Raw genomic sequence first — 17,896 nt, forward strand, 5'->3', positions numbered from 1 at the left:
TCATGAAAACCAAGGTTCCACTGTAATACTTTTCCTATAACATCCCAAATGCTCATATTACAGCCTGTATATTTTTTATGTACACTTTTTTAGGTGTCCAAATAACCTTGAAAAAAAAAATTTCACTTAGAGAATTCTGGATAATAAACAATTTTAATAACAACATTTGATGAATTTTTAGGCACCTTTTGTATTGTATTCAAATTAAGCTACTGTAACATACATGTATATGTAATTTAAGGCACATTTAAGAAATGTGGTTATGCAATCTAATAGCGATGACAGTAACAACCAAATATTAAGTTTGAAATACAGTGGACCCCCGCCTTACGAACGCATCATGTTACGTTAAATCCGCCATACGAAGCATTTGAACAGAAAAATTTTGCCTCGCCTCATGATAAAAAACGTGATTCATCCGGAACGCGTCCCACGTGTGGCCTCAACTGCCCCGTGGATGCCAGTGTTTACAAGCCAGCAACCGCGGTCACATCTAAGCATACATTCATTACATTTCATATTATCACAGAGTTTTTAGTGCTTGTAACTGCAAAATAAGTCACCATGGGTGCCAAGAAAGCTTCTATTGCCAACCCTGTGGTAAAAAGGGTGAAAATTACTATGGAAATGAAGAAAGAGATAATTATATTTTAATTTATTAACATTTGTCTAATACTCTCCTGAGGTGTTGCTGGAAGGGGATTCCCCTTCCAAACTGTAAACAATCCAATCTCTCTCCTCCTCCAGTCTCCCATACACTAAGAAGAATCTCCAATAAAGGTAAGTGTTATTCTGTTAATGTTTCATTCATCATTTCCCATTGTATTGTTTATGTACTACATGTATATTTCATGTAAAAAATTTTTTTGAAGTACGAAAGTGGAGTGCGTGTCTTGGAGCTGGCCAGGTTGCATACCAAACCCCAATTAACCATCACTATTATCTTGGCCAACAAAACGACAATCAAGGAAGCTGTTCTTGTAAAAGGTGCAAGTTTGTTTTCGAAACAGAGATCACAAGTGATAGAAGATGTTGAGAGACTGTTATTGGTGTGGATAAACGAAAAAGAGATAGCATCTCTCAAGCGATCATATGTAAAAAGGCTAGGAAGTTGCATGACGATTTAATTAGAAAAATGCCTGCAACTAGTGGTGATGTGAGTGAATTTAAGGCCAGCAAAGGTTGGTCTGAGAGATTTAAAAATTGTAGTGGCATACATAGTGTGATAATGCATGGTGAGGCTACCAGTTCGGACCAAAAAGCGGCTGAAAAATATGTGAAGGAATTCAAGGAGTACATAGACAGTGAAGAATTGAAACCTGAACAAGTGTTTAATTGCAACGAAACAGGCCTGTTTTGGAAGAAAATGCCAAGCAGGACCTACATTACTCAGGAGGAAAAGGCACTCCCAGGACATAAGCCTATGAAAGACAGGCTTACTCTTTTGATGTGTGCTAATGTTAGTGGTGATTGCAAAGTGAAGCCTTTATTGGTGTATCACTCTTAAACTCCCAGAGTGTTCAGGCAAAACAATGTCCTCAAGGCTAATCTGTGTGTGATGTGGAGGGCAAACAGTAAGGCATGGGTCACTAGGGACTTTTTCTATGACTGGTTACACCATGCATTTGCCCCCACTGTGAAAAATTACCTAATGGAAAAGAAATTTGACCTCAAGTGCCTCCTGGTATTAGACAATGTTCCTGGTCATCCTTCATGAGCTTCATTAAGGTCAAGTTTTTGCCTCCTAATACCACTCCTCTCCTGCAGCCCATGGACCAGCAAGTCATTTCAAACTTCAAACAGCTTTACACAAAAATTATGTTTCAAAAGTGCTTTGGAGTGACCTCAGACACTCGATTGACTAAGAGAGTTTTGGAAAGATCACTTTAGTATCCTCAGTTGTGTAAACCTTATAGGTAAGGCTTGGGAGGGAGTAACTAAGAGAACCTTGAACTCTGCTTGGAAGAAACTGTGCCCACAATGTGTAGAAGAAAGGGATTTTGAAGGGTTTGGGGCTAACCCTGAGAAGCGTATGCCAGTTGTGGAATCCACTGTGGCACTGGGGAAGTCCTTGGGGTTGGAGGTTAGTGGGGAGGATGTGGAAGAGTTGGTGGAGGAGGACAATGAAGAACTAACCACTGATGAGCTGCAAGATCATCTTCAACAGCAAGAGGCCACACCTGAGGAAACTGCTTCAGAGGAGGGGAGAGAGAAATTGAGGAAGTTGCCTACTTCAAAGATTAAGGAAATGTGTGCAAAGTGGGTTGAACTGGAAACCTTTAGGGATGAAAATCACCCTGGCACAACTACTGCAAGCCATGTTGGCAACCTGTACAATGTTATCGCCCATTTTAGGAAAGTCTTAAAAGACGGGGAGGTACAGAGCTCTATGGACAGATTTGTTGTGCGATAGAGGTCCAGTGACTCTCAAGCTGGTCCTAGTGGCATTAAAAGAAAAAGGGAAGTAACCCCGGAAAAGAACTTGCTACCTCAAGTCCTAATGGAAGGGGATTCCCCTTCTAAACAATAACTTCAACACTCTCCCCTCCTCCCATCCCATCAGTCATCACCAGATCTTCAATGAAGATGAGTGTCATGTATTCTATTCTTAGTAGAATAGTAATTGTGCATGTCTTCTTCAGTTTGTGTGTATTAAAATTAATATTTCATTTGGTAAATTTTTTTTTTTTTTTCATACTTTGGGGTGTCAGGAACGGATTAATTTGATTTCCATTATTTCTTATGGGGAAAATTAATTCGGCTAACGATAATTTCGGCTTACGATGAGTTCTCAGGAATGGATTAATATCGTAAGGCGGGGGTCCTCTGTATAAGTAAACTACTGTAGTTTTAAAAATCAATAAAAAAAAGTGTCAAAATAATGCAAGACTTTACTAATAGTAGATACTGCCACTTAACAATACATATCACAAAAAGTCATAAATCTGTTGTTCAATAGCAAAAATTATAACACATAGTATATTCCAACTTAAGATAACATGTACTATAAACTACCATTTAAATACATCTTGAAAATTATACGTATTCTTACAACAGAATGGGCTAGAGCTGTAATCCAGGGCAGTGTGATGATATCTGCCATGGTGGGCTTGTCTGTATGTCTACTCCCCCATTCAGAGATTGGAGGATTCAAGTCTCCAGAACTTCCACACTTTAAGAACAAAAAGGCACAACACCATGACTGGAACAATATACATATGTACAAATAACCTGCACATAGGAGAGAGGAGCTTATGACGGCATTTCGGTCCGACTTGGACCATGAATTTGTAAATGGTTCAAGTCGGACTGAAACGTCGTCATAAGCTCCTCTCTCCTATGTGTGGGTTATTTGTGTATTTCCACAATTACAGGGCAGCTCAAGACATAATGGGTAAATCTCCTTATACAGTGCAACTGCAGTACTCAAACTTAATTCATTCCAGAAGGCTGTTCTAGCACCAAACAAAATTTTCCCAACCAATTTTCTTTTTGGTTGGCTGTTATCACTAATCTTCGTAGGCCCCATAGTGACTTATTTATACAAATAATATAAAAAAAAGCACCAAAAAATGCAAAGAAACATGAAACAGTTTACAGCAAAGTTCTGGCAGGTCATGACTGTTTAGTCGAGTGCCGAGCAAACAGTCGACTACCGAGCGATTTTTTTTTTACCAAACAAAGCGTTTGAATACCAAAGTGTTTGAATGGGGAGCTATTTGAGTACCAAGGTTCCACTGTACTCCCTGCCCATTCACCTACCGCATCCAGGGAAGTGGGCAAATGCTTGATTAGGGACGACTCAAATAAGCCAATCAGCTGCCTTTCCATGCTAGCTAAGAATTTTGTACCATGCCTTATATCTGATACATATTAGTAAGTCCTTGAATAACGTCGTTTCTTTATAGTGTTAATGAGAAAAAAGTCCTTTCTCAACAGGGCCACTGTCTATGTGGAGACAAAATAAAATTTGTGAAGTATACGATAATCATACAAATGCACGACAATAAACGATGCAGTACGAAAGCACTCAGTGAGCCCACAATATTTGTTATTGTTTGCTTTTGAACTGCATGGTGGTAGGAGGTGCTCCTTACAATTTTCTCTTTGCAAACATTTATTCCTTGATTGAACCCTATTGAAATGAGTGCTAAAGATACACTGTACACCCTTGATGTCTGTGGCCACAAAAAAAAAAAAAAAAAAAAAAAAAAAAAAAAAAAAAAAAATTGTGATACTAGAAACAAAACAAAGTTTTAAAGAGGCTTGATGATAGACAGTGAGGTGTGGTTTCATTTTACGTCATTTCGCCTAAAGTCTCAGTTTTCAAGAACCTATTGATGACTTTAAGTGAAGGCTTACTGTATAGTATATATGCAGAGTACTGGACTGTATATAGAATTAGGGGGGATATGATTGAGGTGTATAAATGGAAGACAGGAATAAATAAAGGGGATGTAAATAGTGTGCTGAAAATATCTAGCCTAGACAGGACTCGCAGCAATGGTTTTAAGTTAGAAAAATTCAGATTCAGGAAGGATATAGGAAAGTACTGGTTTGGTAATAGAGTTGTGGATGAGTGGAACAAACTCCCAAGTACAGTTATAGAGGCCAGAACGTTGTGTAGCTTTAAAAATAGGTTGGATAAATAAATGAGTGGGTGTGGGTGGGTGTGAGTTGGACCTGATTAGCTTGTGCTACCAGGACGGTTGCCGTGTTCCTCCCTTAAGTCAAGGTGACCTGACCTGACTAGGTTGGGTGCATTGGCTTAAGCCCGTAGGAGACTTGGACCTGCCTCGCATGGGCCAGTAGGCCTGCTGCAGTGTTCCTTCGTTCTTATGTTCTTATAGCTTAAGATTCAGACTGTTTTTGGAGTTACAAAATATGAAAAATGCAGTAGACTTGATTAGCAAAATAATCCTTGCTAAATAAACCAAATTGTACATCATATAGAGTAAATACATATTCACCCTTTGCACTCTCTGGCATAGGTGAGATGTTACTGCCATGGGATAATATCCTGGCCCCAGTATGTTATAAAATTCACTCTTTTAGATGTCTGTGCACAAACGCATGTAACTGAGTACTGCTGTTTGTGCATGTTTGATTATATACTTGAAGATAAAGAAATGAACCTTTTTTGCAAGATGTTCTCTAATCTATAGCATGCAATAAAACCTCAAATTAATATACCTGGATTACACACATTTCAGATTTAATGCATAAAATCTATGACCAGACAACATTCTGAAACAAAGAACAAAGATCATTCAATCCAAAATTGTCCATTATTCTTACAGTCTGCTGGCTAAGTTTATTCTGAATTTAATGGACAAAGTCTGTTATTGTTGTGGTCTGTTGGTCCATTGTTTGATACTGTTGCACTCATGGAAAAATACTGTATTCTCATAATTCAAATTGAACAGATAATTGGCTTTAACAGACACCCCATCCTCATATTAGCCCATTAAAATGAGGGCTCACTACATTTTTTAAAATAATCCAGTAGGAGTAGCACTTCTTAACTTACATTGGATCCCATCTGTTCTTTCACAATCAATGACAAGCAAAATCATTTACAAAGACTCTAAAGCGACTTGAACTAGAACCTGAAACAGATGTGTTGGTGTGAGATTTGTCAGTTAAAGACTGTGTCTACTAGTTTTAAAACTAGCTTGCCATGAATTCAAATTCCACTCTATTCTGTGAGGATTTTCTTCTATCACTCTAAAGAATTTTCTGATATCAGCTTGATACTGCTTGTTTGAATTTTATAACTGTGGCCTCTTGCTTGCCATGTTGATGGTGCTAGTAAAAAATTTTATTTTCTCACATTCTTTTATGACTTTATACTATATGGTTATCATGTTTCCTCTTTTCTCTCCTATTAACCAACCTATCAGATAAAGAGAACATTTTACTTTATACTCATACCTTTTTTTTTTTTTTAGCTCTGGTTACAAGATTAGGGGTATGATAACAAATTTCTATTATATGAAATTTTCATTAGTTTTTATAATATACTAAACATATCACTCATTTTTGATACAAAGCTTGAGGGCAGGCATGCTACAGGCACAAAAAGTACATTTAATATAGGTTGATTTAACCCGTAAATGGTCCAAACGTATATATACGTTTTTTCAACATTTGAAAGTATGTAAAAAAAGTAGATCTTCTTTTTGTTTTTTAACATTTGAAAATGTGTAAAAAAAACTTTGATCTACTTTTTTTTTTGTTATATTTGAAAATATGTAAAAAAATGTAGATCTAATTTTGTAGCACTACACATGTGAACGTAAATCTGCTTGGACCGTTTACGGGTTAATATAGGTAGCCCAATAAAGTAAATTATCATTATTCTAACATTAACCCTTAAACTGTCCAAGCAGATCTACATTCACATGCATAGTGCTCCAAAAGTAGATCTACATTTTTTTACATATTTTCAATTATAAAAAAAAAAAAAAAAGTTGATCAAAGTTTTTTTTACATGTTTTCAAAAGTAAAAAAAAAAAAAAGATCTACTGTTTTTACATGCTTTCAAATGTTGAAAAAAACGTAGATCTACGTTTGGACATTTTAAGGGTTAAAGGCAAAGCACTATACCCATAGTGATCATACAGCAATCAGATTTAGTCTAATTCCTTGGACCAAGAGCCCATGACTGGCACAACGGCACCTCCCTTGAAAGGTTAATAAAGTCAATATAACAATAAGTATTTCTAAGAAAAGAGAAACAGGCATTCCACTGGTGAACATTACAAAATACTATTATGTTTCTATCTAAATTTTAAATATAATTTACTCGCTTGTAGTACATATTAGGTCAATATAGAGGTTAAGGGCTCGAGTTTTTCATGATATAAATTCTCCAATATTAAATGGGTTATGTAATTAAAAATTATATTTTTGGTCTATGGGGAGAAATTCTTTTTTGGTTTAGTAATCAAAAATAAACATAACCCAACATAACCTGAAATTTACTTCTAAACATGGGTTAAATTAATTCAGGTTGGATATTCTTTTTATTTAGCCATGTTAGGGTCTTTTCCCCTATGCACAAAATATGACTGTCCACTGAACAATTCATTTTTTATTCTAGAATTTACACAATGGGCTATTGATAACTTTTTTATTATAGAATTTACATAATTTACATCTAAGCTTTAAAACCAAGCCCTTAAACTCATTATTAACCTATTATTGTTATGTCTAAGGGAAATGGTAAACGCAGTGTCTTACAGAGCATGAGGATGGGAAGGAAGGTGTATTGTTCCATACATGGGGAGGACAGGTCTAATTCCTCCGATCAAGAGCCCTTCACTGGCATCAAGGAAATCCCTAGAGATGTAACTCTAGTATAATTATCCCCCATTACATATAATCTTAATAAATTATCATATTCCCTGTTGAGCACTAAACCCTTATGACTCATACCTTTCACCACGGATGGGGTCCAGAGTGGCGAGGTCTCTCTCTTGTATTATCCTCTCAGATTCGTTGACTGAGGTATCAATCACACACTTGCCATCCACCATCACCCACAAATTCACCACCACCATCAATATACCCACCAACATCATCATATCTCAAGCTACTGTCTTCACGACCAGTGTGCTAACACAGACAAGTAGTCAGTTTCAGCAGTTGTGTTGTGCGTCACAGCTGTTCACATCAACATCTTCTGCACATCCGGATGTACAATTATGTTATCGTTCTGCTGTATTAATCCGAATGGATATATACTATTTATAATATAATAATATCTTTATTTACTACAAGTACATGTACAAGATATATAGTCCTAGCTGACATCAGTGACATACTAATATATAGAAAGTCACTTGTTATGCTGAGCATTTCGGGAAAAATTAGGTCAGTTTTGTCCCAGGATGCGACCCACACCAGTCCACTAACACCCAGGTACCTATTTAACTGATAGGTGAACATAGACAACCGGTGTAAAGAAACACGCCCATTGTTTCTACTCTCGCTGGGAATCGAACTCAAGACCCTCGCTGTGTGAAGCGAGAGCTTAGCCACCCGTGGCCTCGTTGTAATGACCTTAAGCAGAGGTACGATAAAGCTCATGGTTCAGGGAGAGTGACCTAGTAGCGACCAGTGAAGAGGCGGGGCCAGGAGCTTGGACTCGACCCCTGCAACCTCAACTAGGTGAGTACAACTAGGTGAGTACACACACACACACACACACACACACACACACACACACACACACACACACAAACTCATACGCACATACACTCATACACACACACACACACAATGGATCAGGGAATACTTGTCAGGAAGACAGCAGCGAGTCATGGTACGTGGCGAGGTGTCAGAGTGGGCACCTGTGACCAGCGGGGTCCCGCAGGGGACAGTCCTAGGACCAGTGCTTTTTCTGGTATTTGTGAACGACATGACGGAAGGAATAGACTCTGAGGTGTCCCTGTTTGCAGATGACGTGAAGTTGATGAGAAGAATTCACTCGATCGAAGACCAGGCAGAACTACAAAGGGATCTGGACAGGCTGCAGACCTGGTCCAGCAATTGGCTCCTGGTGTTCAATCCCACCAAGTGCAAAGTCATGAAGATTGGGGAAGGGCAAAGAAGGCCGCAGACGGAGTACAGTCTAGGGGGTCAGAGACTACAAACCTCACTCAAGGAAAAAGATCTTGGGGTGAGTATAACACCAGGCACATCTCCTGAAGCGCACATCAACCAAATAACTGCTGCAGCATATGGGCGCCTAGCAAACCTCAGAACAGCATTCCGACATCTTAATAAGGAATCATTCAGGACCCTGTACACCGTGTACGTTAGGCCCATATTGGAGTATGCGGCACCAGTTTGGAACCCACACCTAGCCAAGCACGTGAAGAAACTAGAGAAAGTGCAAAGGTTTGCAACAAGACTAGTCCCAGAGCTAAGAGGTATGTCCTACGAGGAGAGGTTAAGGGAAATCAACCTGACGACACTGGAGGACAGGAGAGATAGGGGGGGACATGATAACGACTTACAAAATACTGAGAGGAATTGACAAGGTGGACAAAGACAGGATGTTCCAGAGACTGGACACAGTAACAAGGGGACACAGTTGGAAGTTGAAGACACAGATGAATCAAAGGGATGTTAGGAAGTATTTCTTCAGCCACAGAGTAGTCAGGAAGTGGAATAGTTTGGGAAGCGATGTAGTGGAGTCAGGATCCATACATAGCTTTAAGCAGAGGTACGATAAAGCTCATGGTTCAGGGAGAGTGACCTAGTAGCGACCAGTGAAGAGGCGACACACACACACACTCACACACTCACACACACACACACACACACACACACACACACAGTAGGGACAGCGAGCGGGCTAGTCACGCCGTCGGTGCTCCGGGGATTTAAGTGTTTTTGAGGGCTACAAGTGTTCTGCAAGGGTTGCTAAGTGTGTCAGGGTAGTCAACAATCCTAGAAGTGTTTTTTTTTTTAATTGCCTGAGCCACACAAGTGTGGGGAGAGCCACAATTTTGAAAGTGATCTGGAAAATAAAAGCGTTGTGGCGCAGGCTAGTGTGAAGGCGGCGTTGCCAAGTGTCACCCAAGATTTTAATAAAGTGAAACAATAGTGTGACCAGTGAAAGAAATACAGTGAATAGGGTACATTATTAACGAGAAGAAATTGAGGTGGATCTACGCCAGGACGTACATCGAGCTGGATCTACTCCAGGACGTCACATCGACCTGGACAATCTACACTGCTACAGCTGCACTACAAGTACTGTATCACCTATGAGTGGTTGTTTGGGTGTGGGGTCCAGGTTCCAATTTAACCGCCAAGCTGAATGTGAATGGTCTAACTCTCATAGCACGATAAAGAATAGGCACTCAAGTATTCAATAAGGTTTAGCAAATGGTAATCCATTGAACAAGGCGATTAACTCACTATAAGCAGGTGATATAGGCAACACTGCAAGGGTGGGAGTCAGGTCACAAGAGGTTGTGGACACAAGCGACAACTGAGAATCTACATTACACTCCAAGCACAAGCCACCTACTTTTCAGACACATAATAAACCCACACATAATTCGACACATAATTACACACACACACACACACACACACACACACACACACACACACACACACACACACACACACACACACACACACACACACACACATACACACACACACACACACCACATACACACACACACACACACACACACACAGACACACACACACACCCACATCACACACACACACACACACACACACACACACACACATACACACACCCACATACACACACACACACACACACACACACACACACACACACACACACACACACACACACACACACACACACACACACACACACACACACACACACACACTGTAAGTGCGGTAAGTCCCAGGAGGTTGGTCAGGTCACAAGAAGGTGTGGGCAGCCAAGGACCACTGAGACTTACCTTAAACGCACAAGCCACCTACCTTTCAGTACATAATAAACCCACACATAATTCCACACACAATTACACACAAAATTACACACTCACACACACACACACACACACACACACACACACACACACACACACACACACACACACACACACACACACACACACACATATCCAGACACACACACACTCCCCCCTCACCACCGACATCTCACTACTTCCCCTGATCCATCCCCTCCCTCGATCACCCTCCCCTCCCCCGTTCACCCCAAACCCTCCCCACCCCTCCCCACTCAGCTCCCAAATAGCCACAGTTCCTCCACTACTTCCCCCCCCCCCCCACACTCTGACACACACACTACTAACCTAACATACAGAACTACATAGGTTTCCCACTCTGAGGCAATCAGGATAAAACAAAAATGGGTTGCCAGAGAGCAACAAGAAAAACCAAGGGACAGGAGGAGGAAAATGCAAAGGAAGATTGGGCAGCAGAGCTCATAAAAAGGGATCATGAATGGGAAAAGAAACTAGAAGAACTTAGCATGAGAATGGAAGAGAGGATAGATATGGAAAGCAGGAAGTGGGAGGTGCATGTCAAAGCAGCAGAAGCTAGGATACAGAGTTTAGAAGAGGAATTGAAAAATCTGAAACAGCCTAAAGAACTAAAGAACATTTTGGGATTGACAACAGAGACTGCTACCTCAGCCACAAATAAGGGGACTGTAGGGAAAGAAGGGGCACAACTGCATGGAGATGCTCTATCAGAGGAGACTGTAGCAAATGAAAGAGCTAAGCTTTATGTGGAGGCCCTAACAGACAACAACAGAGCCCAAGGAAAGCCGAGAAGGGAAAATGACAGGCCACTGAGCCCAAGTACATTAGCCAGTGAAACTGATGAAAGGAAAGCTGCAGTGGAGGAAACCAAATTAAATGAGGGGATACACAGGGATATGCAGTGGGAGAATGAAAGGGTGAGGTCAGTCTTTGTGTATGGGCTCCAGGAAGTCGAAGGGGAAACATATGAAGCAAGAAAACAAGGGGAAAAAAAAGCAATTGAAAGCATCATGAAAGCAATAGGAGAAGACGATATGACCCAGCTGGAAAATTTTCGGAGAATAGGGGGGTTTGTAAAAAAAAGAACCCGGCCAGTGAGAGTGACCTTCAAGGCAGAAGCGACTCGGACCAGGATACTGCAGGAGAAAGCACGATTAAGGGACATGACGGCATACAGGAGGGTGTATCTCGACCGCGACAGAACACAAGAAGAAAGGAAGAAACTGAGAGAGATGGTACAAAGGCGAAAGGAGGAAAGAGAGGGGATGGAGAAGACAGACAGGAGATCCCAGACCCAGGAAGAAGATCTAATACAGCCTCCCTCACAACTTTCTATAGAAGCCTCCCAACCAGGTCAACCCCAGTGCAACCAAACACTCTAAATCAAAACACCCATGCCACATCCAATGCCCCCACCCACTACATTACAAACTTCACCCCCACAGCAACAACCCATAGTTCCTTACCAGGTCTCCCACTTCCCCAACCCCAATATACTTCCCAGACCACAGTCTTAGAAAAGAAGTTGAAGGTGTGGTATACAAATGCAGATGGAATAACAAACAAGTATGAGGAGTGGCACGAAAGAATCAAAGAGACATCCCCAGACATAATAGCACTCACAGAAACAAAACTCACCAGAATAATAACAGATTCAATCTTTCCATCCGGATATCAAATCTTCAGGAAAGACAGAGGGAGGAGAGGGGGAGGAGGAGTTGCACTGCTCATTAAAAACCAGTGGGGTTTTGAGAAAATGGAAGGAATGGATGGCATGGGCGAAAGGGACTACTTAGTAGGAACAATCCAGTCTGAGGGACATAAGGTGATAATTGCAGTAATGTACAACCCACCACAGAACTGCAGGAGGCCAAGAGAAGAATACGATGAGAGCAACAGAGCAATGATCAACACACTAGCCGAGGTGGCCAGGAGAGCACACATGGGGGGAGCAAAGTTACTAGTTATGGGTGATTTCAATCACAAGGAGATTGACTGGGAAAACCTGGAGCCCCATGGGGGTCCCGAAACATGGAGAGCCAAGATGATGGATGTGGTACTGGAGAACCTCATGCATCAACATGTTAGAGACACTACCAGAGAGAGAGGAGAGGATGAACCAGCAAGGTTGGACCTTGTATTCACCATGAGTAGTTCGGACATCGAGGGTATCATGTATGAAAGGCCCCTGGGAGCTAGTGATCATGTGGTTCTGTGCTTCGACTACATAGTTGAGCTCCAAGTGGAGAGAGTAGCAGGAATAGGCTGGGAAAAACCAAACTACAAAAGGGGGAACTACTCAGGCATGAGGAACTTCCTTCAAGACATTCAGTGGGAGAGGGAACTGACAGGAAAACCAGTACAAGAAATGATGGACTATGTAGCAACAAAATGCAAGGAGGCAGAGGAGAGGTTTGTTCCCAAGGGAAACAGAAATAATGGGAAGAACAGAACGAGTCCTTGGTTCACCCAAAGGTGTAGGGAGGCAAAAACTAGGTGTACTAGAGAATGGAAAAGGTACAGAAGACAGAGAACTCAGGAAAATAAAGAAATCAGCCGAAGAGCCAGAAACGAATATGCACAGATAAGAAGGGAGGCTCAGAGACAATATGAAAATGACATAGCATCAAAAGTAAAGACTGACCCGAAGCTGTTGTACAGCCACATCAGGAGGAAAACAACAGTCAAGGACCAGGTAATCAGACTGAGGAAGGGTGATGGGGAATTCACAAGAAACGACCGAGAGGTATGTCAGGAGCTCAACACAAGATTTAAAGAGGTATTTACAGTGGAAACCAGTAGGACTCCAAGAAATCAGAACAGGGGGGCACACCAGCAAGTGCTGGATGAGGTACATATAACCAAGGAGGAGGTGAAGAAGCTGCTATGCGAACTTGACACCTCAAAGGCGGTGGGACCAGACAACATCTCTCCATGGGTCCTTAAAGAGGGAGCAGAGATATTGTGTGAGCCATTAACAAAGATCTTCAACACATCATTTGAAACTGGGCAACTCCCTGAGGTATGGAAAATGGCAAATGTAGTCCCAATTTTTAAAAAGGGAGACAGACATGAGGCACTAAACTACAGACCTGTATCTCTAACGTGTATAGTATGCAAGGTCATGGAGAAGATCATCAGGAGGAGAGTGGTGGGGCACCTGGAAAGAAACAAGTGTATAATTGACAACCAGCACGGTTTCAGGGAAGGAAAATCCTGTGTCACAAACCTACTAGAGTTTTATGACAAGGTGACAGAAGTAAGACAAGAGAGAGAGGGGTGGATCGACTGCGTATTTTTGGACTGCAAGAAGGCTTTCGACACAGTTCCTCACAAGAGGTTACTGCAAAAGCTAGAGGACCAGGCACACATAACAGGAAAGGCACTGCAATGGATCAGAGAATATCTGACAGGGAGGAAACAACGAGTCATGGTACGCGACGAGGTGTCAGAGTGGGCGCCTGTGACAAGCGGGGTTCCACAGGGGTCAGTCCTAGGACCTGTGCTGTTCTTGGTATACGTGAACGACATAACGGAAGGGATAGACTCAGAAGTGTCCTTGTTTGCAGACGATGTGAAGTTAATGAGAAGAATCGAATCGGACGAGGATCAGGCAGGACTACAAAGAGATCTGGACAGGCTACAAGCCTGGTCCAGCAACTGGCTCCTTGAATTTAACCCTGCCAAATGCAAAGTCATGAAGATTGGGGAAGGGCAAAGAAGACCGCAGACACAATATAGTTTAGATGGCCAAAGACTGCAAACCTCACTAAAGGAAAAAGATCTGGGGGTGAGTATAACACCGAGCATATCTCCTGAGGCGCACATCAATCAGATAACTGCTGCAGCATACGGGCGCCTGGCAAACCTACGGATAGCGTTCCGATACCTCAGTAAGGATTCGTTTAAGACTCTGTACACCATCTACGTCAGGCCCATACTGGAGTATGCAGCACCAGTTTGGAATCCACACCTAGTCAAGCACGTCAAGAAATTAGAGAAAGTGCAAAGGTTTGCAACAAGACTAGTCCCAGAGCTACGGGGATTGTCCTATGAAGAAAGGTTGAGGGAAATCGGCCTGACGACACTGGAGGCCAGGAGGGTCAGGGGAGACATGATAACGACATATAAAATACTGCGCGGAATAGACGAGGTGGACAAAGACGGGATGTTCCAGAGATGGGACACAGACACAAGAGGTCACAATTGGAAGTTGAAGACTCAGATGAATCAAAGGGATGTTAGGAAGTATTTCTTCAGTCATAGAGTAGTCAGGCCATGGAATAGCCTAGAAAGTGATGTGGTGGAGGCAGGAACCATACATAGTTTTAAGGCGAGGTATGATAGAGCTCATGGGGCAGGGAGAGAGAGGACCTAGTAGCAATCAGCGAAGAGGCGGGGCCAGGAGCTGTGACTCGACCCCTGCAACCACAAATAGGTGAGTACAAATAGGTGAGTACACACACACACACACACACACACACACACACACACACACACACACACACACACACACACACACACACACACACACACACACACACACATGCACACACACGACACACCAAATGTTGTAACACACACACATATGTGGTAATGCTTTATTTACAGCTAGCAAAGTCAGGGTATTTCTCCAGAATGGTCTGTAATATACCACTGTGGATAAAATACTTAGCCATTTCTTGAACACTTCTGAGTGAGTTGTTTCTAAATTCATTAATTTTATCGCACTCCAGTACATAATGACGCAGGGTGTGACAATAGTCCATCTGGCAAAGTTTACATTTCGTTTGGTCTACATCTGGTGGTGGTGATTTAACCTGCCAAAGATACTTGTAACCCAGCCGGAGCCGGGCGGTAGTGACATCCAAGAGTCTGCTTATTTTGTTGGATGCACCATAGACATGTGGCTCCTCCTGCATGATAGAATGATGATAGATGGACTCACTGGTGTCAATCTCCCTGAGCCTTAAGTCCATAAAATTCAGTTGAAGTTCTTTTCGTATTATTGTTCTCAAACTACTACCTGACAAGCCAAGATTGTAATCTACTCCCTCTTTGAAAGCATACAGCTTAGCCAATTTATCAGTTCTATCATGCATCTGAAGACCAATGTGAGATGGAATCCACAGCATGTGCACTCTGACTCCACTGTCCACAATCCTACCATACCTGTGTCTGGCTTCTGACACAAGCATGCCACAATTTATGCTTAATGAGTTGAGAGCATTTATGGATGACAGAGAATCAGTTACAATTAAACTGTCAATCTTTGATACATAGATGCATTTCAGTGCAAGGAGTATGGCAAACAGTTCTGTCTGAAGGGTAGAGGCCCAATTATTGATGCGTGCTCCAATTTCTTTAAGAGAGCCATCACTCTGTACGACAACAGCAGCACTACCAGCTGCACCAGTGGATTGGTGAACAGAACCATCAACGTAAATAATTTGCGAGAGTGTGTGCTGTGTGACTAAGTTATCAATACAGCTTAAGGCCTCATGTTTGGCTTCAAGGCGAAGTTTTGGTTGTGATTTAAGAAGTAGTTTGGGGGGAAATGGAGGAATGGTAGTTTGGAATGGGGTAATATTCCATGGAGCGGAGAAGTGCCGCTGTTGCCTTACTTGACATAGATCATGTATCTGATTCATGCGGAGGTCGGTTCCAGTTTTTCGATCCATCTGGAGGAGTGTTCACCAGTGCTGAGGAAAGTTTGGAGGGCTTCTGTGCAGGGGTTTGAATGAGCTTGCCTGAGCATATTAAGGGGGGGGGGGGCTTGCCTGAGCCCAATTAGGATATTTCTTTCAGTAACACGATCTCTGATGCTTGGAATATCAAGTTCTTTTTGCATATTTAAAATTTTGGCAGTACGAGGGCATCCTAAAATGATCCTCATTGCTTCGTTCTGCAGTTTTTCCAGCCCTCCAAGCTTCCAGTCAGACACAAGAGCAAGTAGTGGCGCAGCATAATCAACCAATGATCTAATATAAGCAAGATACATCATTTTCACAATTTTAACATTAGCACCATACCTGGGGTGAAACCCAGCCACAACTCTAAGTGCTCTTAGTCTTTCTTTGTATTGGCGACAAAGTCTTGTTACAACAGGTCCAAGTAGTGGAACCTCAAAGCCTAGATACCTGTATCTGCTTACATATTCTAGAAGAGACCCATCATGCAATTGGATCTGACGAACTGTGCCTCTCTGTCGAGGAGGACGCCTATTGAGTATCTTTGTTTTATCAGTAGAGATTATCAACCCCAGGTCCTGACACGAGGCTAGTACATGATTAAGAATGTTTTGGGTGTTGGAGAATCCGGTGGTGTGAATCATTATATCATCAGCAAAACTAATCACATAATGATGGGGCTGACTAGGCATAGCATTAAGTAATGCATTAATTAGAATATTGAACAGTGTGGGACTGAGCACACCTCCCTGTGGGGTTCCTAATTCAAAGTCTTTAGTTACACTTCTATGTCCCTGGAACAACACAGACGATTTTCTGTTGGACAGGTAGCCTTTAATCCAGCGGAGAAGCCATCCTCCAACATCCATTCTGGCAAGTTCACTAATGATTACATGTCGGTTGGCTACATCGAAAGCGGATTTAAGGTCAAGGAAGGTAGTGTATGAGCTGTCAGTGTGCAGGGTGAGAAAGGTGGCTATGCAATGATGCACGCTCCTTCCATGCATGAAACCATGTAACCGGGGAGACAAAAATTGTTTGATTCTGTACATGAGACGATTAAGAATCATTCTCTCAAATGTTTTACACAAGCAGCTAGTAAGAGATATTGGGCGAAATGCATTTTGTTGATTGGGCTTAGGAATTGGAATGATGAGGCTGTTGGTCCAAGATTGAGGGAGCTCCCCAGTTACATAGCTCATGTTATATAATTCAAGTAATGGATTACCTGGTACTCGACACAGCAATCTGAGTATGTTGTAATACCATCCTCACCAGGCGACGTGGAGTTGCCCGTAGTTAGTGCTGCATCTAGGTCATAATTAGTGAACCTCCTTAGGTCAGTGTCCCAGGATGCGACCCACACCAGTCGACTAACACCCAGGTACCCATTTTACTGATGGGGAACATAGACAACAGGTGGAAAGAAACACGTCCAATGTTTCTACTCTGGCTGGGAATCGAACCCAGGCCCTCACCGTGTGAAGCGAGAGCGTTAACCACCAGGCCACCAGAGCCTGGTACTCACACTTGTTGATTATTATTATTATAATCAAGGGGGAAGCGCTAAACCCGGAGGATTATACAGCGCCTGGGGGGGGATGTGGAAGGCATTCAGGCTTAATTCGGGGAACTGGAGCACAGATCTAATTCCCTAAATCAAGAGCCCCTCACCAACATCAAGGAACC

At 42.1% G+C, this 17,896-nt stretch overlaps 1 protein-coding gene across 1 annotated transcript in view; it reads right to left on the reverse strand.

The window, feature by feature from the left end:
• The window catches only part of LOC128689465 (cation-dependent mannose-6-phosphate receptor), a 92,158-nt gene extending 84,460 nt beyond the window's left edge, over positions 1-7,698 (reverse strand). The window contains exon 1 of the mRNA XM_053777799.2: positions 7,441-7,698. Within this exon, the coding sequence (XP_053633774.1) occupies positions 7,441-7,589 (149 nt within the window). The 5' untranslated portion in view covers positions 7,590-7,698. The remainder of the gene's footprint in view (positions 1-7,440) is intronic.
• Positions 7,699-17,896: the final 10,198 nt, after the last annotated feature.

This window comes from Cherax quadricarinatus, chromosome 18, assembly GCF_038502225.1.
Source record: "Cherax quadricarinatus isolate ZL_2023a chromosome 18, ASM3850222v1, whole genome shotgun sequence".
NCBI lineage: Eukaryota > Metazoa > Arthropoda > Malacostraca > Decapoda > Parastacidae > Cherax > Cherax quadricarinatus.